At 42.7% G+C, this 27,023-nt stretch overlaps 1 protein-coding gene across 1 annotated transcript in view; it reads left to right on the top strand.

Moving 5' to 3' along the window:
* The window catches only part of ITGBL1 (integrin subunit beta like 1), a 137,426-nt gene that overhangs the window by 60,520 nt on the left and 49,883 nt on the right, over positions 1 to 27,023 (top strand). The window contains exons 4-7 of the mRNA XM_083437925.1: positions 72 to 194; positions 2,492 to 2,632; positions 6,837 to 6,977; positions 8,671 to 8,817. Coding sequence (XP_083294051.1) covers positions 72 to 194; positions 2,492 to 2,632; positions 6,837 to 6,977; positions 8,671 to 8,817 — 552 coding nt within the window. The remainder of the gene's footprint in view (positions 1 to 71; positions 195 to 2,491; positions 2,633 to 6,836; positions 6,978 to 8,670; positions 8,818 to 27,023) is intronic.

The following is a 27,023-nucleotide window of genomic DNA, read 5'->3' as shown; positions in this document are numbered from 1 at the left end:
AATAGATTGCCTTTGACATTCCTTCTTGCACTCTGACTTTTCCATGTTGTCTTTGTTTCTGGTTCTAACAGGAACTTGTCATTGTGGCCGATGTAAATGTGACAATTTAGAAGGAAATGGATTGATCCATGGTAAATATTGTGAGTGTGATGACCGAGAATGCATAGATGAAGAAACAGGAGAGATGTGTACAGGTAAGTGTATTTACGGAGATGGAGAATTATTGCAAGTGTTAATCAAATAATATTGATGTGGCATTGGGGGGGGGGGGTTTGCATGAAAGGGCTGCACTCCAACACTATCCATGATGATTGCATTTGATCAAAGCCACAGTTTTCAATGGGATTTAATCACAAGTACTTTTAGGCAGATTGGAGCCCAGGTAGTGAATTCTAAAGCTAAGCTCTACCATTTCTCTGTTGCCAACGGAGGCACAAGCTTTCAATTTTTTTTTTGTTTGCAGAGTATCTGCCACATGGAGAAACTTTTTGATAGGAGCAGTGGTTGTGAATAATGAGAGGGCTGCATTTTAGGAAGCAGGAGCCTTGTAAGACATCTTGTGTTAGCCAGGTGTAAGGTTAGCAGTTACAGAGAATAGAGGGAGTATGATGTTGCTTTAGGCCAATAGGTAGTATGAATATTACTCCGCTGAGGCAATTTGAGGGTTACAACAGTGAAAATTAGTATCTTGGTAGGCTCCAGTCCACATAGCATGACTGTATGAACACTTCCTCCATTCCCTGTGGTCATTATTTCGAAGAGGTTTATAGCTGCAGAGGACTCAGCAGAAAGCAGCAACAGTCCAGTCCATTCCTTCACTAGCAGGAGTAATTTATCTCAATACAATAAATGGGATTTTGCACAGTCTTAAACCATGGGTGTGCACGATCTTGGGCTCCATGATCACTGCAGATGGTGACAGCAGTCACAAAATTAAAAGACGCCTGCTTCTTGGGAGAAAAGCAATGACAAACCTAGACAGCATCTGAAAAAGCAGAGACATCACTTTGCCAACAAAGGTCCATATAGTTAAAGCTAGGGTTTTCCCAGTAGTGATGTATGGAAGTGAGAGCTGGACCATAAAGAAGGCTGATCGCCAAAGAATTGATGCTTTTGAATTATGGTGCTGGAGGAGACTCTTGAGAGTCCAATGGACTGCAAGAAGATCAAACCTATCCATTCTTAAGGAAATCAGGCCTGTTCACTGGAAGAACAGATCCTGAAGCTGAGACTCCAATACTCTGGCCACCTCATGAGAAGAGAAGACTCCCTGGAAAAGACCCTGATGTTGGGAAAGATGGAGGGCACAAGGAGAAGGGGACGACAGAGGACGAGATGGTTGGACAGTGTTCTCGAAGCTACCAGCATGAGTTTGACCAAGCTGCAGGAGGCAGTGGAAGACAGGAGTGCCTGGCCTGTTCTGGTCCATGGGGTTATGAAGAGTCGGACATGACTAAACGTCTAAACAACAACAACAATAACAACAAATGCACAATAGTGTAGGATTGGGCTTTTTTCTTCTGCTACTTTGGTACATTTGCCTCAAGAACAAAATTTGAGAAGGAGATAAATTCATTGCCAATAAATAGATAGTTACCAGAAAAGAGTAAAAAAGGAAAACCAACCAAGTTACTGAGAGTAATTCTCTACTTGAATTATGCTGGAGGGAAAGAACTGTGTTCTCTGCACACCCAATCCAATAGTAGAGGTGGAAACACACAGCTTGAAAACTCTCCAAATAGCAGAAAAATACTCAGCCTGCTCCCAATATGCCTCTCAAGTTGAGTTAGTGAGACACCCACATGGCGGGGAGCCAGTCTATGCAGACTGAACTGGGTGTGTGTCTATCACTGATTCACCCAGTTGTTGTTTTTTTAAAAATGATTGGTGATTTAAAAATTTACATAATTTCATCTCTTAATATCTGTTGCATGCTTGGGGAGTCTGAAGATACCCAGTGCTAGTAAGGAAGTCCTTAATAGCTTTGCAAAGAAGACAGAACTTCTCCCTCCTTTGGACTCTGCTAGACTTGGCTGTATCTTAATAACAATAATAAAAATTCTGAACAAATATACTCTTACGCATGCTCAGCCATCTACATTTCATGATTTTCTGTAAAAATGTTCTTAAGTGTCCATGTGGTAAGCCACACACACTCTCTCCCTCAGCATTAACCAGTGTTGCTGCTTAGATGTAGGCTGGCATTTATTGCAAGTTTCAGAAGAAGATTAGGCGATTGTCCTAATGACTTTATTGTATATAGACTCATTCATCAGAAATAAAGCAGCCCCTCCAGAATGCTAGAAAACAATGAAACGATGCTGAGATTTCTGCAGCGGTTATTACGAGACCAATAATAAAATTGCTCCCGTCCGTGGTGGCTATTAGTTTTATGAATCCTCATTCAAAATCTTCTTAAAAATGAACTGAACAATATATATTTTTATAAAGACTATCTTTCTTCACTGTCAACATTTTGTCTTGGGTTAAGGCCATGGAAAGTGTTACTGTGGAAACTGTTACTGCGAGGCTGGTTGGCATGGCGATAAATGTGAACTTCAGTGTGACATTACCCCATGGGAGATCAAGAGGAGGTGCACATCTCCAGATGGCAAAATCTGCAGCAACAGAGGTGCGCCATTCATGTACTCTTCTACATATGTAGATCTCTTGGAGCTCGACTTTAGTTTGTTGTTGTTTCAATTAATATTTTGCATTGATCTAAGATTACATGGTATGGTGAAAACTCACCTGTTGTTAGAAAAGTGTGGGCTGCGTTGAACCCCTGAAGCCAAATCTGTTTATTTTGTATCATATTTCTATACCATCCTTCACATATTCCAGCAACACAGAGTATTAAAAGAAAATATAGGGAATAATGCCAAGAAATATCAATGGCACGAGTGGAGTACAGCACACTGTCTTTACGTGCACATGCAAACAAACAAATCTTTATTGTCCTTTATTGTAATTATTTATTTTAACCTGTAATCTAGGGAACATGTGGCTCCCAAGATGTGGTTAAACTACAAATTCCATCATCCCTGACCATTGAGCATGCTGACTGGGCCTGAATCTACACTCACCTGTTTAACGTTATTTCCCCCTATTAGAATATTATATGTGTCATTCTGAAATGTCACAGGGCATACTTGTAAATTAAAACTTTTTTCACCTCCCCCCCCCACCAATTTTGAAAGCGCTGTTTCTCTCCTTGCTGCTGGTTCCTTTGTTTCTCTGCTTTGCTCATTTTAAATCTTTTTCCCTCCTTATGGGTCCTTTTTTATCTACCCCTCGAATGCCATTGGAGGGGGTTCAGAGTTTGAATGCAGTTTTTTTTTAAAAAGGGAAAAACACTTAGAACATATGAGCAGTGTTTCAGTGATAGAGCAGCATAAAATGATTAGAAATGAAACGACAAGGTAATAACACATTGCGAACGTAAAAAGTAGAACGGCATGTGTCCATCTATGTTATCAAAACCATTCCTTAACCCTTCCTTAATGTTAAAAGCCATGAGTGTAGATTCTGTTGGATCAATCCATCAACCTCTGATGGATGATTTTGAAGGATTGGGTCCGGCATCACTTTCGCTGTGTGTGTGTGTATGACAGTATCCATACTCAGCAGAGTTACATCTCAACACAGCTCCTTCCTTGGAAGCATCTTTGGGGTTGAAGGTACACAGTAGGCAATAAACACTCATGGGCGCCATAAAGATTTAGTCAAGTGTGGAAGTTTACTTGACTGGCGTAAAAGCATATTGGTAGCAAATATATACAGACGGCCACGATCCAGTATACCTGAAGGAGCGTCTCCACCCCCATCGTTCTGCCCGGACACTGAGGTCCTGTGCCAAGGGCCTTCTGGTGGTTCGCTCCCTGCGAGAAGCCAAGTTACAGGGAACCAGGCAGAGGGCCTTCTCGGTAGTGGCACCCACCCTGTGGAACGCCCTCCTACCAGATGTCAGAGAGAAAAACAACTACCAGACTTTTAGAAGACATCTGGAGGCAGCCCTGTTTAGGGAAGCTTTTAATGTTTAATAGATTATTGTATTTTAATATTCTGTTGGAAGCCGCCCAGAGTGGCTGGGGGAACACAACCAGATGGGCGGGGTATAAATAATAAATTATTATTCTTATTATTATTATTACTACTACTACTACTACTATTATTCACCACTGCCATGGTCAAGGCATGCTTTGAATCCAACAAGAGTCCAAGACTCTCTCTGCTTCTCTCACTGCAAGGCACAAGCAAGAGACTCACAACAAGTTACAAATTACTCAGAACCGTTGTTATCAGTACTTCCTGTCACACTGCATGTCCAAAGAGCAGTTCCCACAGAAAATGTCCTTGCATAGACAAAACAATCTTGGCCTTCTGCTGCTTCTTGAAACTTATTCTCTGTTCTTCTCTGTTTCTGGAACAAATGAAAACAGTGAAATGTTTGGCTAGCACCCTGTTTGAGGGTGGAGCAAGGATGTTTGAATGGTTGTCTGGGTGTGCCTGTCATTCTCTACCAGTAATTTCAGTGCTCAGTTTTCAGCAATGAAACAATAATTTCAGTACTGTTTAGGATGAGCAGTGTTTCATGAATGTGTCTGTATTCATTAACAATGATGCCTGCTTTCACTCAGCAAATATTTAAAAGATCAGCTGTTGTTCCTCTGGCTGTGGTCCAGAGCTATTACAGTAAAGCAAAAGTGCAGATCTCAAAATCCATCTCTTTAGTACATCTCCACTGACAAAGCTCTGCCAAATTAGGAGCATCTAATTATCCTGAGAGCATTTAGAAAACTCTCTCATCTTAATTACAGAGCAATTGAAAGTCTGGTTGAAATATAGAAATAATAGAAGCTCATTTCATTTTAGTTTAACAGTGAGGGTTTTTTAAAAAATACAAAATAATAAAAAGCCATTGCTGCCCCGGAAACAATGAACCAATAAATGTTATCTGTCAGATTAGATGTTTTACTCATATGGTAGTAAATGATGTCAATAAGAAATTTAGATTAAAATCACAACATATTTTTTTTGGCAATGTTCATCAGTTTACATGAAGCATTGCAAATGACAATTGATTCTATCAAGTAACTTATTTCTGGTAGGTAGTCTGTGAAATCTGATCTTCTGATAATTACTGCAAAAGCAAAAAGCTTCCTTTGTACTAACTTTCCCCAGCCTGGTGCATTTCAGATGCTTTTGACCTAAATCACTTCATCACATACACAGAATGTTCCACAGGTTGCATTTTTTATGGTAGCGCTCATGCTGGCACCTGCAGGATTTCTTCAGGTGGGAGGGGTTTGGGGTGAGTGGGGATCATAGCTGTCAACGTTTCCCTTTTTTAAAAAAGGGAAATTCCCTTATTCTGAATAGGATTTTCCCTTAAAAAAGGGGAAAGGTTGACAGCTATGGTGGGGATGAGGTGCAACACCATTTACTTGGAGGAGAGAGGTATCAACAGAGATGGGGGAACACCAGGACTTTCAGAAATAGCAAAAACAAATCTTTAGTAGGGGAAACGCCTTAGGTGGGGGAAATCGTTAAACAGCCAGGTAGGGACCCAGCATGCTTACTGGGGATGGAATGCTGATTCACTGGTGGGGGGAGGGAAGAGAAAATCCCTGGGGGGTGGGGGTGGAATGGAGTGTCTGGAATGCTGAGCAAGGGCACTCTATAGTGCAACTTTCTGTTGCAGGTCCCACTTTCTCCATATCTCTATGTCATTTGAATGGGATGACATAAAGACCCCACCTGCCCGCAGACTGTCTCACCAAAGTAGTGCATGCTCTAGTTATCTCCCACTTGGACTACTGCAATGCACTCTACGTGGGGCTACCTTTGAAGGTGACCCGGAAACTGCAATTAATCCAGAATGCGGCAGCTAGACTGGTGACTGGGAGTGGCCGCCGGGACCATATAACACCGGTCCTGAGAGATCTGCATTGGCTTCCAGTGCGTTTCCGAGCACAATTCAAAGTGTTGGTGCTGACCTTTAAAGCCCTAAACGGCCTCAGTTCTGAAGGAGCGTCTCCACCCCCATCGTTCAGCCTGGACACTGAGATCCAGCGCCGAGGGCCTTCTGGCAGTTCCCTCATTGTGAGAAGTGAGGTTACAGGGAACCAGACAGAGGGCCTTCTCGGTAGTGGCGCCCGCCCTATAGAACGCCCTCCCTTCCGATGTGAAGGAAATAAGCAGCTATCCTATCTTTAAAAGACATCTGAAGGCAGCCCTGTTTAGGGAAGTTTTTCATATTTAATGCTGTATTGTTTTTAACATTTGATTGGGAGCCTCCCAGAGTGGTTGGGGAAACTCAGCCAGATGGGCGGGGTATAGATAATAATCTATTAATAAAAATAATAAATAAATAAATAAATAAATAAATAATAAAGTTAATCAATTGGTCAAAATAAATGGGTTACCTGACGTTCATCCGTTTGAAACTGGCCCTATGATGAAAGATCCTAGGGGAGCAGGAAAGAGGTGGTACCTATCGCCTCCCAACAGAAGCCAAAATACCTGAAAAGTCTAGACCTATACAAGCGCATTTACATACTCACAACCCTATAACAACTGACACATTGCTTTCTAGGCACCATTTCCCATGGTGCCACATGGTGACGAGCAAGTTCTCATCTGCTGGTCTCCTAACACATTGAAGAAGGCAGACTTTCAAAATGAGTTGACCATGTTACAAGGTAGCTTTGAAAAATGCAGGTAAACGTTCAACAGCTATAGAACATCAAAACCGTCTGTTCCTTTAATTTATCTTAACAGTCTCTGTTCTAAGCTATTGCTTTTGTTGTTCAGCTAATCTCTTTTCTCCTTAGGCACCTGCATATGTGGTGAATGCACATGTCATGATGTTGACCCAACTGGAGACTGGGGAGATATTCATGGAGACACCTGCGAGTGCGATGAACGAAATTGCAAGGGAGTCTATGACAGATACTCAGATGATTTCTGTTCAGGTAAGAGCAATATTTGAAACAAATGTGAAGAATTCAATATGGCTGTATTGGATCCAGTTGTATCCAAACAAAGCCAAAATGCTGCTTCATGATCTTGGAAACTATCATTATGAGATCTTAAGATGTGTCCAAAATATATAGTGTGTGCTCCACATTCACACTTTCAAAATGTTCTGTATGAATATTGTATCTTTTTTCCTTCTGCCACATATACAAATCACCCATGTGGGTGGTTCCTTTCCCCTTGACCACATAAATGTGCTGATGTTTCTGTTCCGGGCTTGCATCCTCACTCCCACTGAATCAGCCTGCGGTACTGGTTGTGTAGACATTGTGATAAAACAATCCTGAATGCAATCTTTTCACAAAGCTTACCCCTTTGAGAAATGTATTTCATCTGTTTAATTGATGGGATGAGACTGCAGATAAGTAAACCCCATATGTCTAGATGAAGCATTTGGGGATCGTAAAAAGCCAATTTGCAGATAAGTACCTCCCTGTAACTAAACAGAAATACCTGTGGTTATTTTAAAGACTTCATTCACCAAGAGCAGGGAGTAGCTTGCTGCTACTACTTTACCTTACAGAGAAGGCAGCATTCTCTAGAGATTTCCATTTCTCTAGAATTTCATTTCAGAGCCCTTCATCTCACTGAGTAGCATCTTTAAAACAGCTTTATCAGTTAGCGCATAACAGGATGATTGTCTCCTAAAAAATTCTCCAGTAGGAAATAATACTCCACCCACCCCCACAGGCCAGGGTACCACAGGAGCTGAGAAACTGAAACACTTCTTTTATGGACAAGCTTTGCTGTGATGCCACCTTGCGATTTCATGCATGGTTGTCTTTATGTGGCTTTATTCCCTCTGAAGTAGAACCACATGGTTTATATATATGCAGAGGAGCAAGGCAGGGAGCTATTTGTGTTGTAGTAAGTATATTCTATATCCTGTCTTTCTGCACATAATTAAACTACAGAATCTGCTTCCACAAGAGATAATGATGGTCACCAACTTGGATGGTTGTAAAAGCAGATTAGACAAATGCATGGAGGATATAAACCTATCAGTGCTCACTAGCAACAATGGCAGTGTTCTACCTCCACTGCCCAAGGCAGCATGCCTTTGTGCACCAATTGCTTGAAATTACAGGTGGGAGGCAGGTTGTTGCACTAATGTTTTGCTTTCTCATAGCCATCTGCTTGGCCACTGTGAGAACGGAATGCTGGACTAGATAAGCCTTTGTCTTGATCCAGGAGGACTGTTCCTCATGGAAGTCAAAGCAGTGTTACTTAGGGTTCCCAGGCCGTCTCCCACCCAGGCAGTGGCTGGAGTCAGACCTGCCAAATTAGATTCACCAGGGTGAGCTTAGATCAGTGGTTCTCAAAGGGTGTCGTGCTCCTCACTGGTGTGGCAGGAGAGGATGAGAAGTGTGGCAAGAAGCTTCAAGGACAACCAAAGAAACATTTAAACATCTCAGTGTAGTATAATATAAATATATTATTATTATTTGGATACACAACCAGAAACAGTATTCCTACTCAGTATGATGAACTTCTAGGTGCTAACCACTGATGGGCAAGTTCAGGGTCCCTGTTCTCCCTCTTATTTTTCTTTACCTCTACTCCTTTCAACTAAAGTAGGATACATGGCTACCCTAAACCGAAATTATGTATTTTCCTTTCGCTCTTAAGGTCATGGACAGTGTAACTGTGGAAGATGCGATTGTAAGCAAGGATGGACAGGGAAGAAATGTGAGCATCCACTTTCTTGTCTCATGTCGGCAGAAGAGAGCGCTAGAAAATGTCAAGGGAGCTCACATTTGCCTTGCTCTGGAAGAGGTAGGTGGCTTGGTTTGATTTGTCTGGTTTTTGGGGAGATTTTGATTTTTCAATTTAGATGAGCTGCTACTTGGAATGGAGAGATGTTAAGTTCCGCCAAGCATGTAAAGCAGTTCACATTTCACATATCTGTCTTAGGTTATGCTCAAAGAGCAGCTTCCAGCGCTGCTAGATGTTCAGTTGGCACTAAATGGGACCAAAAGAAGCAGAAAAACCGGATGCAAATTTGAGCTACCCATCATTTAGATTTTGCCTCTTGCTGGTTCTTGCTAACCTACCGGTAGTAGGAATCAGCATAGGCCTGATGTGACTTGTGGATGTTAAAGGTACTGAATCAGCCAACCTGATGTCTAGAAGTTCCCCCATCTGAAAATGCTGATGATTGTTCCATAATTCAGGAGCTTTCTTCATGTTGCCTTACTATTTTTTAATACATGAATTACTCTACTGGTTCTAAGAAATATGTATGAAATTGATAAATAGCTTCCCCCCCTCTGACTTGTTATGCTCAGATAGTGTTGGTGCGTTGTTATTTTTCTGCCACATATAGCAAGCAGCTCCACCTTCCCCCCTCAGGTGTTACAGAACACTCTCTCTTAATTAACAGCAAAATGAGCCCTGAGGACTCAAGAGCAAGTTTTCTGCTAAAGTACACTGTCTAGTTGGCAGTTCCATCTTCTTCATATGGGTTGCCTTCAGGCCCAGCATCAGCACTTGGTACCCTTGGGCAGTGGGCAGAGCCAAAAGGTCTGAACAGAGGCCCCCATCTCTGACACTCGCCCTGAACTCTTCAAATCAGCCAGCTGGGTCTTTGAGTGTCCATTTCAATTTCCCATTTGCCCCAGAGTGGCATTACATCAGGTGCTCCAGTGCATTGTGGGAAATTAAAATGGCAGGTCTTAGACATCTTTGAACCTACTGCTCAGTTAAACCTGAGAAGGTCCAGCAGTGTGAAGAGGATCCCACCACAGCTCAGTTTGCTCAGGGCCTCCTCAAACTTGGAGCCCATCACTGATTATCATACATGGATTATTAAGTCATTGAAAGGCTGTTTATGGGTGCAACCTAGCATGCATTGCTTATGACCGTTCCCTCCATGGAAGGGAAGCAGAGGGAATACCAGACCCACTCCTGACCTTTCTGTATCGGAACAGGAAGGACAGAAGCGGGGTTGTATTGCAAGTGTGCTTGGCTGAAATTTTGGTTAAAACCCTCACCCCAACTGGGAATCCCAATAGTTCCTGATTGCAGGAAGGAGTTTAAGTGTTCAGCTGAGAACACTTACAATTCCCTTCTGTTATGTACTGAAGTTCTCACCCTGGGCCAACAGGGGGATACTGTAGATAGTTCAGGTCCACACATGCAAATAAGGGATCGAAAGTGACGTTCAGTGATTGGATAGTTACAGAAAGTTGTTACAGTTACGTTCTAGTGGAGCTCTATATAAGCAGGCTGGCTGAACCCTTAGTTCAGTTCTGTTCTGGCCTCTGAATAAACAAGAGCTGTTTGAAGAATCACTGCGTCGTCTGATATGTTCACCCACAACTTAACACCTTCACTGTGGGAAGGTCAAGAGTGAAGGGGGGTGGGGTGTTGTACCTATTCTGTGACCTCTCCATGGAGATAACATTAGAACACCTGAAGAGGGCTTCTATATATTCTAGAGCATCTCCACCTATATTTTAAAGTCATGGTGCACAATTCAGTACAGCGTTGAATATGCTTAACACCCCTGCTGCCCTGATTTCCATGTAGACCTAACCATGCTTGACTCTGGACTGGACTGCAGCCATGCATTGATATTACCCTGTCATACTCATGAAGACGGCACTGGGGAAAAAGTATTCTTTGAGAACAATAATTTTGTTGTCATGTCCACTCAAATAATATCTCCACATGATGCACCACTTTGTTATTGGCATTTTGTAGGAAATGATCTTAACTAAGAATCCATATTTCACTCTATTATGGAAAATGAAGGGTAATAGATTAGTGTTTCCAACCTTAGGTGTTTCAGGGTGGATCATTTTCTCAGTGTTCTCTTTTTGTAACAAAACATGATGGAGGTTCTTTGCTATTCCTTGCCAGGGTGTGTTGTCTGCTTCGCATGAGGAGATTTCTGATCTTGCAAAACTCTTATGTATGCAAATATCTCTCCCAGGAGTTTTTCCTGAGGTTGAGGGCTTTTTTTAATACCTTCTTTGACATAATTTTCTCTAAACTGAAGAGGCCATAACCTCAATTGGTGTAAATGACTATAAATCATGATTAGAGAGATGTTGTTAGATGACCACTATTTGTTACAGTGAAAGGATAATTAGCTTAAGTTTGTTTGATCAACCTTTCTCAAAATAAGAGGCATTGCAAAGCTGTTGATATTAGTTATGTGGAGTTCTTAGAAGCTGTAGCCCCTAAGGGAAGTAATTAATTTCTACAGAATGGCAATCATGTCCAAGGTAATCCTGAAATGCCCTTTGAAATAATGGATATCTTACTAAACAAGGCATATTGATCCTCTTGTTGTTGTTAGCGTCTCTGTTCCATACTTACCTGCTGTTTTTTTTTTTAAGACTTGCCTTTTCAAATTGAAAAAGCAATTGAGAATGAAATGGATTCTTTTCATTTTGATTTATGGAATTATAAGGGGAGTTTTTAAAAGATTATCAGATGGGAATGGAGAGATAAATGAACAAAGTTCTTCTTCTTTTTTTAGTTTTGGTTATTAACACAGGTTTTTTAACTATTGACATCTAATAGTGTCCATCTGTCAGTAGGACTAAGCAATGGGATTTCCCTACCTTTCCACCCCCTTCTCCCCCCCCCATCTGATCTTGAGAACTGTGAGACCCTCTGGAGCAGATTGTGTCGGTGCAGGGAGCTGCAGAAGGGAGAGAGGAAGAAGAGTCTGCTTGTGTAACATTCGATGTCACACAACAATCCTCATTTCTTCTTCCATCCTCCCACACTTGTGTCCTTTACCTCTCCTCTTTCCAGTCTACTTTTAAATATACCAGTAAGGATAATAGATAGATTTTGCAGGAGAAGGAGAACAGGAGGTGTAAGAGTAAAACAATGGTTTTGGGGTGTGTGTGTGTGAAAGACAGAGAGATACTCCAGATTTATTGCTGAAATTAACACAATTCACTCCATCCTCTAGCATGGTCCAAGTGGCTTCTAAATCACACATAGTTCCAAGAACCTGCTTTGAAGGTACTGGTAATTGAAGTAATGAATGTTTTTCTTACTCAAGCATTTGCACAGGGAAAAGCTATCATAGCTCTTGAACTATTGCATCTGACCTTACATGTCATTTAATTTGTGATGGGCTCTTTCACTATTATCGTCCACAATAACCAGGAGTCAAGCAAAGGTTACGGTCTATTTGCCAAATTTAGCTCCGCCGCTTTTGACATTTGCTTGTATATCCTTTGCCTCCAGCTACCTGTCTCCTGCAGGAACTTTAAATTAGCAGCTGTGGTTTTTTTTTATCAAGTTTTCTTATTATTATTGCTGAACAGATTGCTTGAATCTCAGTCAAAACCCTCAGATGTTATCTGTTTTATGGCTACTAGTGAATCCCTCCACCTCTGCCTGCGATAATATCTCGACTGATTGAATCCTGTCTTCCACAAAGTTGGCTAGCCTCTAAAACAGGGGTCGGGAACTTGTGATGTTACACATATTGCCAGAATACAACTCCCATTATCTCTACCACTTGCCCCAGAGTGGCTGGGGTAACTCAGTCAGATGAGCAAGGTACAAGTAATAAATTATTATGATGCTTATGCTAGCTGGGGCTGATGGAGGTTGGAGTCCATCCATATCTGGAGCAGTGGCGGTACTGGGGGTTTCAAATTTTGGTGGCGTCCCTGCCTGAGGGACCAAACCAGTTTTGCTCCCCTAAATCAGCCTCTGTTTGGCGGGCCACAGGTTCTCCACCTCTACTCTAAAATGTATTCCTTTTTAATATAAAACATCACATTGAGAATTAATTTAAAGCTGCTGTCTTTTTTTTATTTGTGAAAATGATACTAGGACATTATTCTTGCCTTGCTAGGTGGTGAAGGTTTCGTATGGAAATATAGTGCAGTCTGGGGTCCAGTTTTACATGATGTGGGAGTGACATGGCTGCCATTCTCCCATGACTCCACCCCATGCTAAGTGGCATGATTACGCAAATCATAATATGTATTGATTAAGTCATTAATTTAGTTTATTAATTAACCATGCTGCTTGCCTCTTGCTTTGCAGGGAGAAATGTGAGCACGTTAGATACATCCCACGGTATTAAAAATAATAAGCATTTGGGGATGCTAATAATGTGAGGAACTAGATCAGGGGTGACGTTAGCATAGCTTCTCCTTCATGATGTTTCTCAAAGCTTCTATGAAGCAATCATATGCTACTATCCTTCTTGGGAAACATGGAGGCAGGATGGAAGAGGAAAGGATCTGGTTTTCTCTGATCCCCCTTCTCTCTGCACACCCAGAAAATCTGATCCTTTGGATTGATGGATGCTCCAGAACAGTGCAGAAGTTGGCAAAGGAGACTGCAGTGGGAAGAGGGAACTGGATTAGCAGACACATTAACTGGATTAAAAGGAATCCCTGTGGGAGGGATGGAATCACTGGATTTCCCCCTATATTCTTACGGGGGAAGCCCGCTGGTCCCATGACTGTAAATAACAACCCATTGAGGCTGAGGGTGCGTGGGGGGGAGAGAATGACCAGCAAACCCTATTCAATTGAAGTCAGTTTTAATTTAATTAATTACCCTTTCTGGAAAGGAAACTAGAGCTGGACTTGTAGGGCAAAGGCAGCCAGTGACTTAAAAATAACAATTCCTGAGTATTATGAATAAGTTTCCATTGGATAAATAAGTGTAAAATCAAAATGGAGCATTTCCTGCCTTCAGCAGCTTCACAGTGGATTATTGGTTTCCCCCCAAATGCTTCATTACAGTGAGTAAGATCAGTGAGGGGAATGGGAGTTGCCCTGCCTACTGCATCAAAGTTTCCTAATGCCATGTAAAATATATTGTTTGGCACAGGATCTGTACCCGATGAGAGCACGACATTATAGTTGTTGCAGCATTAAATTAATGTTGTCATACATCAGTCTTCTTCATTGTCACAGCACAGTGAGCAAAGGAAACTGTTCAATTATAGTATATATATATCTACAAGGAGGAAGGGCTGACTGTCATCCAGCTCTGTACAAATTTGATTGCTGTCTCTTCTGTTGTTTTCCCCACCCTAAAACCTTTCCAGAGATTTTGTTCCTTCATAACTATATGTGTATAATGGAAAGCCAAAGAGTGGGGGGATGGAGCTGTCATACCAGGCAGCAAGAATGGTATAATAATCTATATTGGAGCCCACAGAAAAGTCTCAAAGCAATGAACAAGGATTTGTGTTCATTAGGACTCTTTCGTATGAACTGATTAGTGCTGGCGAAACTGATCCCAAGAACTGCTGGGTTTAACATTTTCAAAGGGAGAGTAGTAGCCAGTGGTACTTTACACTAGCATGCTTTGCTGCAGCCTGAGGGCCAAAGTAAACATGCAGTTAAATGCATGAACGAAATTAAGATAGTCCCCTTCCCCTTATGTGAATTGCAGATTTAGAGGAGCCTGCACAATACTCAGTGGGGAGACAGAGTTTAACCCTTTCTTCCTTCCTTCCTTCCTTCCTTCCTTCCTTCCTTCCTTCCTTCCTTCCTTCCTTCCTTCCTTGCCATGGTTCTAATGAAAATCGCTTCAAGTTGGTATTTGCCTCAGGAAGGAAACATCACCACCACCACCATCATCATCACCATCGTCATTGTCATTATTATTATCCCACCCATCTGGCTGGGTTTCTCACATGTCCTGTTTCCTCCATCTAGGATCCAGTATTGCCTTCACAGGGATTCACAGGTCACACCACTTGAAGGCAGAGCCCTCAGCACCCCATTTCATACCATCTTGGCCTGAGCACATGGCTTTCCCATCACCCTCAAACTCTGGAGGAGACTCCATTGTAGTTTCTCCTGCTGAAGCATCTGACTGCAGAATCCACTGTGGCCTCATTAAGGAGTATAGCAAACTCAGGGAGAACAAGCCACTGGAAGGAAAGGCCCTGACAGGTTTCTTAAGCCTCCAGGTGAATCTGATCCTTTGTCCAGACAACATCTTCCATAACTAAGCCAGCAAATCTCATTGGGAGCTGCTCAGGTACCTTACTGGCCTGGCCTGACTGGAAGACCGTTTGGTATTTCATTGCTTCCAGCAGAACAAGATGTCATATTGGGGGGAAGAAGCCATGGCCTCCAAGCAGGAGCACTGACCCCTAAGGAACCCACTCTCCCAGCTTCTGCACCTGAGGAATTTATCTTGTCGCCATCTCCATCCTCAGACTGAGGAAGTTGCGCAACTGTCCTCAGAGTAAAAGGACTGTTACCCCAAAGCCACCACCATTGGAACCAACTCTTGCCATTATCAGGCAGTCTTACAAATTACTTAATTACAAAAAGCTTTGCCCCACCCCACTCCCCAGCAGAGCAAGCACCCCAAACTAAGTTGCAGCCGTGTTTAATACTCAGTCCAGAGTTCTTTGCTGCTGAATCAACATTTGAGCTTGCTTGTATATGAGCTGTCAGACTGGCCTCTACTTGGAGCTGTCCATGGTCTTGTCTAGAGTTACCTAACACTTATCTAAGCCTGTTGGGACCCCACTATAGGTTAGGGAAATGTTATACTCTCCTCCATCCCGAGGCTCTGACACTGGTCAGGTCCTGCAGCACTGCTATTTACATTTTTTTTAAAGTACACATTAATTGCAGTCATGAAACGAACATCACATCTGGTTTGGCTCTCAGATCTCTTCGTACCAGGAACAGTATCTAATCGAATTGTCCGCAAAGTGCACTCTCCTTTCCATCTTAAGAGCTCTTCCTTGTGCTTTCATCATGCATCTCTCGCTTTCAATTTTCTTCGTTTTTGCTTGTAATTCAGCTTGGGGAAAACTAAAGCTAAAGCCAACTCAATATTTTGTGATTTTTAAAAGTGATTATGTGCCACTGTTGCTAGTTGAATTCCAACCCTTCCCCCTTGACCCAAGTTGGCTCCCTAAATCTGTTGAAGGAGCATTAGCATAGTCTTCTTGGGTAATCGATCTGAATTTCTTTAAGTTGAATCGCATTTGTTTAACTTGGTGGTTTTTTGGGTTGCTGTTTTTATTTACGCAGAAATGACAAACAATTTAAAGCAACGGTCAGCATGCATTAAGCTGAGGAATTATTTGAGCAAATCACAAAAGGTTAAGAGCAGGTCACATTCATTTTCCTTTCCAATTAGACAGTGGACATTATTTGGTACTGTACTCAGTATTTCAGGTGTGCTACTTCCTTCCTTAAGATGAATGGAAGAATCAATGCTGCATGGACCAGCATAGTCCTGCTTCCAATATGGCGGCTTAATTTTTTCCACCTCTTTTATTAATGTTTCTGGCCTCCAGCATATAGGTCAGTAATACTGTATCTGTGTCGTTATTAAAAAGAGCTGCAGGAAAAGTCAGCATCAAGGGAGAAAGTCTGTATCTCACAATACTGGGAAAATGGGAGTTTTGTGAAGGGTGGGGGGATAAGATGATGCATACCTACAGTAATGTGGAATACATTATATTTTTGTGCAGTGCCTCCGGAATGGCACAGAAAGCAATTTAGTGTTGCAGATTCTATATTGAGCACAAGATTATATCTTGAGTTAATGTTCCTTTGATGTACTGTGGTGGTCTCTTTGAAAAATTGTGGGGGGTTTGTTTTTTTCCGTTTTGGTAAAGACTACCTATGCTTTGCAACAGGCTCCCCTCTTTGGGAATATTTCCAATTGTGAAATTGCTGTAATTGACGTAATTGCCATTCCCTAATCAAAGAACAGGGTGACACTAATGTGTTGTGAAGACTCCCTTTGAATCCTTTGTGTAGATTGTCTTTCCTGTTTGATTGGGTAGAGGAGAGCCCAAGAGAGCATTGACAGATGGCAGGTACTTCCAGAATCTTGTTGAAAATGCTACTTTAAACCCTTTATCCAAATATATTTGAGACAGCCTGTAGATTTTATTTTATTTTATTTATTTATTTTACAAAATCTTGTACTCTGGAAGTTTGCACTATGAAATGTGAGTCTGCATTACATTCAGTAAGTAGTATGTGGGTGCCTCTGTGACTGTCTGCTCCCCTGATACTAATAGGAATATGTGAAATTTCAGCTTTCATAAGTGCTTGACTAGCTTGTACCTCTCAAGGTCAAAATGCACTTTGACCACCTCATCTGTTCAGATTACAAAACTACTTTAGAACATTGACTTTCCTCTGGCAATTTTTCACTATGAGGGCACTCCAGTTTTTCCTCCTCAGTTTTCTATTGTTCTTTTCCAACCATGGCTGTTGAGCGTACTCAGACCTCATTGGGCATTTATTTTTGGAGGCTTTCATCCAGTTTTCTTCTTTTTAAGGGGTGGGGGTGATACTTTTGCAAGCCTCCAGCTCTTCCCAATTTCTTCTTTCTTGGTGGCTCTATTTGGCTCCATTTGTGTCAGCACTCCTCACTTGAGTTCGATATTAGAAAGAGTACAGTGGTACCTCGGGTTACATACGCTTCAGGTCACATACGCCTCAGGTTACAGACTCCGCTAACCCAGAAATAGGACCTCGGGTTAAGAACTTTGCTTCAGGATGAGAACAGAAATTGTGTTCCGGCGGTGCAGTGGCAGCAGGAGGCCCCATTAGCTAAAGTGGTGCTTCACGTTAAGAACAGTTTCAGGTTAAGAACAGACCTCCGGAACGAATTAAGTACTTAACCCGAGGTACCACTGTAATGAACAATGACAGTCTTTTCACTTGGCCCTGAGAATGCGCTTCTGATTCACGTATATTTGTTATTAAATTTAGCATTGGCTTGATGTTATTTTTGCACATGATAGATGCTGAGAAATTTGCTTCTGTCTTTCTGTGACCTCTGCTGTTGATTCATTACCAATTCCAACATGAAATGTCATTGATTATCAGGTGGTTGATATTTGCAGTGAATAATAATGTGGGTCATCCTGTTCTCTAGGCCATGATAGATTGAATCCCCACGCTGGCTTACTTTCATTAGTGACAGGTGACTAATCTGCAGTGGTGATCTTAAAGGTAATGTTGCTGCCAAAAATAGACATCCTTTCTTCCACTTCCTGAATATTTAGTGAACTTTGTGTGGCCACTAGCAGAGCCCATGATGTTCCATGCAATGCTACACATTCCTCCAAAAGGAAGGTTTGCATAAAGTAGCCAGAGACAAAAGAACAATGCCACACAAATTATTTCATTAAAACTTGATTCATTTTCTTTTAAAATTTAAAATGTGGTTCTTAATCAAAAATGTCACATCTTTCTGTCCTTCACATATGCCCATCTCTGCCTTGTGTAAAACCTGAAAATACTGTGTTTCAGGAGCTAATGTTGGTTGTGCTTTATAATGCTGATTAATTTACCTAAAGAAATGAGGGACGGGGTGGGGAGAAATGATGAGTCTATCACTCTATGTTACATTGTATTGTCAATTTACCAGCATCCTATTTAGAGATATAATCAGATTTCATTTGTAAATGTTATTCAGGTATCTATATAAAATTATTAGTTCATAATAAATCACAACCTGAGCTACAAGGAAAAGATTTTATTTAGTGTATTATTATATGTTAATTATTATTTTGAAGTTAAGGAGTTCACTTTTTCAGTTTAACTGCTGACTTTTTAAAGTGTTGCAGTCAGAAATAGTGTGTCCTTATTGAAGAAAACTGATCATTTTCATTTTACCATTTGTTATCTATGTGATAATTGGAAAAAAGAATTTGAATTTAAAAAACTGAACACCCCACACCAAATGCAGTGCTTAATGACATTGGGGTTGGTTTTTTTGGGTTGTTGTTTTAACACACAGTAAGATTTCCTAGAGAAGGCACATTTCTCAAGATAAGGGTAGAAGATGAACAGCTTATCCCTTGCCAAGGTCTAAAACTGTTGGTATCTAAAAGTGGAAGTCAATTCATAACATTTTATAGTAAGCAGCAATAATTAATAGGTAATAATAGTCACATAACACCAATGATAATCATAAGCATAACATCATCTGGTTTTGAACAAGAGCCAAGTTTGCTTTTATTCATCCATTCACTTGTTCCATAAATCTATGCTTAATGGTGGCTTTATTTATTGATCAATTAAATGTATATCTCATGCCTTCCTCCAAAGCAGCCCAGGGCGGCTAACATGTCAATAGTAAAACACTACAATTGAGCACCATTAAAGAGTGCTCAAAACAAGAAGAGGAGCAGGGAAACCCTGAAGGGACTTAATTTGCAGCCCTATACACAGTTACAGTGGATGCTTGGGTTGCAAACGTGATCCATGCGGGAAGCATGTTCACAACCCGCAGCGTTCGCAACCCACAGCACCGCGTCTGCTCATGTGTGGGTCGTGATTTGGTGCCTCTGTGCATGCGCAAAGCACAGTTTAGTGCTTCTGCGCATGTGCAAGCGCCGAAACCCGGAAGTAACCCATTCTGGTACTTCTGGGTTCAGCGCGGTGCGCAATCCAAAAGCGCACAACCTGAAGCATCTGTAACCCAAGGTATGACTGTACCTTGCATTGGCAGGGTTTATTTCTGAGTAAGCATTCATAGGATTACACTGTAAATGTGTTTTACTAGGAAACTTAAGGCCTATGCAATTGTTTAAAATACCTCCTGAGTAGCCAGTCAACGAATGACTCCTCTGTATTGTTTCTTAATGTCATTATGTTGCTTTCTGCCACCCAGTTATTTTGTGAGAGGGCAGTACCTATGCATTTAAAAATAAATGATAAAATTATAAACGAGATAGGTTTGGTTGCGCTCATAGCACAAGCCAATGCACTTAACACCAAAGCATAGTGATGTGTGAGCTGGGAATTCTAGGTATGTTTCAGAGGTTTCCCTTGATGAAATATTTGACGCCCAAGCCCCCTTTTTTTGAAACAGTCCACATCTGTAGATTGCACATTGTCAGGGAACTGCCATCGGCTCAGGGGGGAGAGGGGAAAAGCCGGATGGATTACAGAGAGCCCCCAAAGATCGTGGGAAGCAGCACCACTTCAGCGGAGGAGAGTAACTACGCCTCCAGCGGAGAGGAGCTTCAGGGCTCAGAGGAGGCGAGGCGGTGCCAGGACACCTTGCCTGGGCAAAGCGGGGAGGAGAGAGGTCCTCTGTTACCCACGCCCTTGCACAGTAGGCTTCCGTGCAGAGAGGGGAAGCGCAGGCTGGGCATCAAGAAACTACTCTGCTGGGGAAGGTTTAAGGACCGCCCACTCTCAGATTCTGCCAGTGAATGAGCGAGCCACGGAAGAGTGGCACTCTGCATGGTGAAGGTTTTTTTTTTGGCACCAATAACAAGGCTTTACAGCTGACCAGGGAGGCATTTGCATGATTGCTCTCGAGCAACCCCCTGATACCATTACACACATCATGTAAGAAAGTGGCCTAGAGCACATATCCGAAGGCATATCCATCTTATAAGTTTCCTTTAGAGCAAGGTTGGAGAGATAGCATAATCGTCCTTAAGCGGCAAGCTGCTGTCATCCATCATAATTCTTCAATCAAGTTCATTCAGGCTCTCAGCAGTGGATGGTGTGATAGGGCACCACCATTTACCAGTTGGGTGTATTGCTGCTGCTTACCAGGAGCTAGATGGAGAGAGACAAGGCAGCGTTGAGGTTGATACAGTGCAAACTCACTGGCAGGAGCACCAGATTGGCTTCACTGGTGCATTTACACCACAGCGATCCCACTGCCACCACCTGATAAGCAGCAGCAACATGACTATCTGGAAGTTCGGTGAGTGATGGTGCCCCATTACTACAGGCTCTCAAAAATCGCTATAATTTCCATTTTGACCTGGTTTAGGAGTTTGCATTTTAAGGACTGGCCCCAGGGCCCATAATTTCTGGGAGATTTTAATATATTTTTCTAAGCAACAGCTTGCTAAAATCAAATGGATGCATGAAAAATGTTTACACAGGTGGCTAAAGTCAAGCTTTCTTAAAATGGAAACTCCTCTTTGATTTAAGACACTTTGTCATTGACACATTTGAGTTGTTTGGTAGTACTGTATGTTCCTGTCTCTCAAACATGTTTGACTAACCTCAGTAACTCGTTATGCAAACTATAGCTTACAATATAAACAAAAGCATTTTGCGAACCATGTCAATTTTTTCATTTTAGCCAATTATATGTTGTTGTTGTTTTTTTAAAAAAAACGAATTAGGTATTTCTCTTTCAAAAATGAATATTGATCTTTCAGGACAATAAATCTTATTCTTCACCACAGAGAGTAATTTAGTATCTGTAGCTGGCACATCTGTTAGCCAGATGTTGAATGCACACATGCCCGAGGTATAATTTTGTATGGTATAAAGTCACAGAGGATATGTAGACTTGGACGTAACTCACTCAGAATGAGGAAGGCATTTGTGGTGTTGTGGTCTGCTGATGACTTTTTCAACCCCACACCAAGAATCAGAATTTAGCACGCTGAATGTAAATGCATTCCTCCTTCTCCATGTAACCCACTTCATGTGATGTTGTTGGACAGTATCCAACCAAGTAGTTCCATTACTGCAAGGACTTACGGCTGTGTAATGGGGCTCCCCTCCTTCTCCTCTCCTCCTATGCACCCCGTAGATCTGTTCTGAAGGTTTCCCCAACCCTCCAGAGCAGATCTGGGGAGATGAGAGAAAGGAAATCGGTTTTGTGCAAATGGAAATCCTTGTGCCCTTCAAGATGCAGCCGAACTACACCTCCCATCAACCTTGGTCACTAGCCATGCTTTCTAGGGCTGATGGGAGTCGCAGTCCAGCAACATCTGGAGTCAAAACCTCTCCACTTCTGCTTTATACCAAGGTCAGGGTTTTTTGTCCGTGGAGCCCACTATTGGCTATTCTGACTGGCAGAGACTACCCTGGGTATTTTTTATCAGCTTCTACTTGTGACCTTCTGCCTGCAAGTAATGTGTTCTCCACAGAGCAGTGCCCTCTCTCAAGTCCATTTCTTTTATGGTATTGATTTTTAAAGCATACTAGATGATCCTCATGGGACGCGGGTGGCGCTGTGGGTTAAACCACAGAGCCTTGGACTTGCCAATCAGAAGGTCGGAGGTTCGAATCCCCACGACGGGGTGAGCTCCCGTTGCTCGGTCCCAGCTCCTGCCAACCTAGCAATCGAAAGCACATAAAAGTGCAAGTAGATAAATAGGTACCGCTCTGGCGGGAAGGTAAACGGCGTTTCCGTGCGCTGCTCTGGTTCACCAGAAGCGGCTTAGTCCTGCTGGCCACATGACCCGGAAGCTGTATGCCGGCTCCCTTGGCCAATAAAGCGAGACGAGCGCCGCAACCCCAGAGTTGGTCACGACTGGACTTAATGGTCAGGGGTCCCTTTACCTTTACCTTTACCTTAGATGATACTCAGGGTCCCTTCCAACTCTACAATTCTAGGATTCTTTAATGAAGTTTTTAATGAAATTTTATTTTATGATTTTTTGGGTGCTCTCGTCAACAAATGAGGTACAAATCCAACAAATAAATAAGTTATGCAAGAGGAAACCTTCAGCTCAGGCTTGGATGACTCATGGAAGACAAGGTTACCAGTGGACGCTAGTCATGATAGCTGTGTGTTACCTCCAGTACTGGATGTGGTGTGTTTCTGAATACCAGCTGTTGGGGAGCCCAAGTGGGTAGAGAGCTGCTGCTGTCACTGGTTTCCCACTGGCATCTCATTGGCCACTGTAGGAGCTATTTATTTGACTAGATGGCCTGATCCAGCAGGGCTTTTCTCATGTTCTCGTGAGGATAGAGACAAAGGGCAGCTTCAGATGCAATGAAAAGCAGCTGAACGAGAAAGTTTAATATCCACAGTTGGCTGCCGGTGCTTATTAGCAATGCCCAAAGGAGGAACTTGCGTAGTAATATTAAATTGGCTATATTCTTAGCACCAGCCCACAGAACCTTGCTATGCCAGGTTGCTTTGGGAAATTACTTATGAACACTTTCAGTCATTCATAGGAGTCATATTTGCCTGGGTTAGGGATCTCATTCAGTTCAGACAATAAGCAACGCTTGCAGATCTGCTCATTTGCTGTGTGTGAGCGATGAACCTGCGTATTTATTACCCAGTCTCTGTGAATGTTGGCACTGAAGGAGGACGTATTAAAATGCTGCCTATCAGGAATGTGCGGATTAGAAGTGATGAAACTACAGTCCCAATTTGAGAAATTAATGTCAAGTAGATGCTTTCTGACAGCCTGATCCATAATGCAGCTGTGTTGAACTACAGCAGTTAAGAATGATTTAGTAGCATTGAAATCAATGAGATGAAAAGTTTAGTGCTCCATTTTGGTGCTGTAACGCAGATGAATGCTGGCGGGCATTTCCCTTGACCCAGATGGGAAGATCAGTGCTGTTAAAGGCAGCAGACCCAGCGATTAATTCCCCAGTGTTTTTGACAATCAATTTCTTCACCAAGTTGTTGGCTGACCCACGAGGGGGGAAAAAATTGTTTAATTGGATTTGGTAGTGGCAAGCCCTGAGGAAATGTTACAGAATAGATAGTGGCTGTTGGGGAAAGCCTTGGATCAGGCGATCATGAGTTAATGCACTGTAATTTAAGGAGAAGAGCAGATGGAACTAGAATTATAGCTAAGGTGTTTGGATATGAAAACGGATTAACTAGTACAGGACAACAGACTGTGCAACTGTTGAATGTAGAAAAGATTGGATTTAAAAATGGTCAACCAAGTTGCGCCAAGCAAGAGACATGCGGGGGGGGGGGGGATGCTAGGCAAAGGCTCCAGGCCTAGTTCAAAATTAGCTGTTTTAGACAAATATGGCAGACCCTCCAAAAGTCCCTATTTTCCAGGGACAGTCCCAGATTTACAAAAGCTGCCCCGGTTTCTGAATTGATCCCAGAATGTCTCCCTTTTCCTTAAGACACCCCTATTTTCATCAGAGAAAGGTTAGAGGGTATGGTAGGACATCCCTATCTTCACTGGAGAAATGTTGGAGGATGTGGAGTTATGCGACGTCAAAGCCAATGAGATTAGTAACTATACGACCTTTAGAAGACATCTGAAGGCACTCCTGTATAGGGAATGTGTTTTTTTTTAATGTTTAATGGTTTATTATGTTTTTTATACATGTTTAAAGCCACCCAGAGTGGCTGGGGTAATCCAGTCAGATGGGCAGTGTATAAATAATAAAATAATGATAATAATGATAATAACTTATTATTATTCTTTAGGACATCCTTATTTTCATTGGAGAAATGTTGGGAGAGCACATTTGGGGATGAAATAAAATGGTAAAGATGTTATTAAAGGGTCCCTACCTTACACGAAACAAGAGAATATGAAAAACAACATAAGGATTGCAAGCCACAATACGGCTATACCTTCAGTAAGATTGAGTGTTGTTGTTGTTGTTTAGTCGTGTCCGACTCTTTGTGACCCCATGGACCAGAGCACGCCAGGCACTCCTGTCTTCCACTGCCTCCCGCAGTTTGGTCAAACTCATTTTAGAAGCTTCGAGAACACTATCCAACCTTCTCGTCCTCTGTCGTCCCCTTCTCCTTGTGCCCTCAATCTTTCCCAACATCAGGGATTGACTAAAAGGTCACAAAATAGTGAGCTTTCAAATTCTTCAGAACTTTTCCTTAGGCTGAATCGTAAGAAAAACAACAACAAAAGTGGGAGGGAGGGAGAGAAAAGAATGTCAGGATGGAAAAACCCACATGTTTGCAGTTTGCAAAAAAGGAAAACATAGGGAGACAGCGTTTAAGATGGTGTGCAGCGGTGGAGGAAGCCGCTCGGGCACCTGGGGCGGCGCACCCCATCCATAAGGACGGGGCTCACCGTGGGCCCTCCGGAGTCTGCCTGCCTCCTCCCACTCAGCCGCCTTACAGCTGGGCGGGGGGAGGCAGTGGGTGGACCGTTTTGGCAGCGCGGAGCCTTTGTGCGCCCAAGCCACCACATCTCTCCCAGGAGAGACATGTGGCTCGGGCATGCTACATGCCCTGCGCTGAGTACCGCCCGCCATTTTGTCACCCCCCTCAGTGGTGACACCCGGGACGGTCCGCAGCCAATACCCCTGATGGTATGCAAGATATGTAATTGTTCAAGGTGCAAAGCAGAGCTCAGGATGGTCTCCAGGGATTATCAGGAAAAAAAAGAAACAATGATTAACCCTATCTATTGGCATGATTCCTTTCTCAGGCAGGGAGTACAAGTAAAGAGAAGCTAGGGAAAAATTAGGTGTCTTACATGGTGAAGTGTCAACAGAAGCCAAATTGGGTAATATTATCCAGCACGCAGGGGATAGCTTTAGCACCCATTGTTCTTGTTGGCTAGGCTGGTTGGGGCAACATCTGGAGTGCTACCAATAAGCCACCTCTGTTCTAGTGGTTAAAGGTCATGTAGAGAATAACATAAGGCTCCCATTAGATTACACCAACAGCCTATCTCGTTCAGCACCCCGTTCTCACAGTGGCCAGCTGGATGCCTGTGGGAGACCCACAAGCAGGATCTGAGTGCAAGAGCCCTCTCTGCTTCCAGCAACTGGTACTCGGAGACAGTATACCTCTTCTCTTTTCCTTTCTCTTGACCTGAGACACCTTGGTTCATCTCTTAAAATAAAGAGGCATCATTATTCAAGCAACTCAAGGGATTTGAAGGCATCTCACAGAGAGAGAGCCCAGTGAATGTCACCTGGAAGGAAAGTTGTCTCGGAGCCACCACTAATGAGGCCCTGTTTCCTGTACTTCCTCACCTAAATCCATGAGTGGATAGGAACTCCAGGGCTATTTGCAAAGGACCAGCAGGTTCATATGGAAGCATGCAGTTCTTAAAGTGATCTGCTCTAAAAGTCAGCACCAGCACTTTAAATCGTGCCTGGAAATAAATGATCAGCCCGTGCAGATGGGATCATCTCTTTGTTGTCATATTCAGTCTTATAGCACCAGATAACCTGGCAGCAGCATTTTACACCAATTGAAATTTCTGGATTGTTTTTAACTGCTGCACCCCACCCCCCTCCACCCCAAAAAGCACTACAGTAATCTAGTCTGGAAGTAACCATGGATCCATCTGTTGAAGGAAGGCTGTGGCTGCTAAATAGCAGTCTTTGCCATAGCAACTGTGGCATTTATTTTGCTAGTCCCACAACTTGATGCAGATCATTTTGGATACGTGTGAGAGTACAAAGGCACAAACTAACTGCTCTGCCATCAAGAGGGTTTTAGCCACGGTCAATTATGGGCAGGGACCCATTCTTTTAGATCAGGGGTTAGCAGACTTTTTCAGCAGGGAGTTGGTCCACTGTCCCTCAGAACTTGTGGGGGGCCAGACTATATTTTGGGGGAGAAAATGAACGAATTCCTATGCCCCACAAATAACCCCGAGATGCATTTTAAATAAAAGCACACATTCTACTCATGTAAAAACATGCTTATTCCCAGACCGCCCGCGGGCCGGATTTAGAAGGCAATTGGGCCAGATCCGGCCCACGGGCCTTAGTTTGCCTACCCATGCTTTAGATGAATGGACCAGGTGTCCCTGTTGATTTCATTTGGGAACTGTCTATGCCAGGGATCATTAGGCAATGAAATGAAAATAAAACTGTCAATATTATTATTTGTTTAGTCGTTTAGTCGTGTCTGACTCTTCGTGACCCCATGGACCAGAGCACGCCAGGCACTCCTGTCTTCCACTGCCTCCCGCAGTTTGGTCAAACTCATGCTGGTAGCTTCGAGAACACTGTCCAACCATCTCATCCTCTGTCATCCCCTTCTCCTTGTGCCCTCCATCTTTCCCAACATCAGGGTCTTTTCCAGGGAGTCTTCTCTTCTCATGAGGTGGCCAAAGTATTGGAGTCTCAGCTTCAGGATCTGTCCTTCCAGTGAGCACTTAGGGCTGATTTCCTTAAGAATGGATACGTTTGATCTTCTTGCAGTCCATGGGACTCTCAAGAGTCTCCTCCAGCACCATAATTCAAAAGCATCAATTCTTCGGCGATCAGCCTTCTTTATGGTCCAGCTCTCACTTCCATACATCACTACTGAGAAAACCATAGCTATAACTATACAGACCTTTGTTGGCAAGGTCA

This window comes from Podarcis tiliguerta (assembly GCF_965153285.1).
Source record: "Podarcis tiliguerta genome assembly, chromosome: 4".
NCBI lineage: Eukaryota > Metazoa > Chordata > Lepidosauria > Squamata > Lacertidae > Podarcis > Podarcis tiliguerta.
Note: the sequence above shows the minus strand (reverse complement) of the source record. Positions and strands in the feature narration are given on the sequence as shown.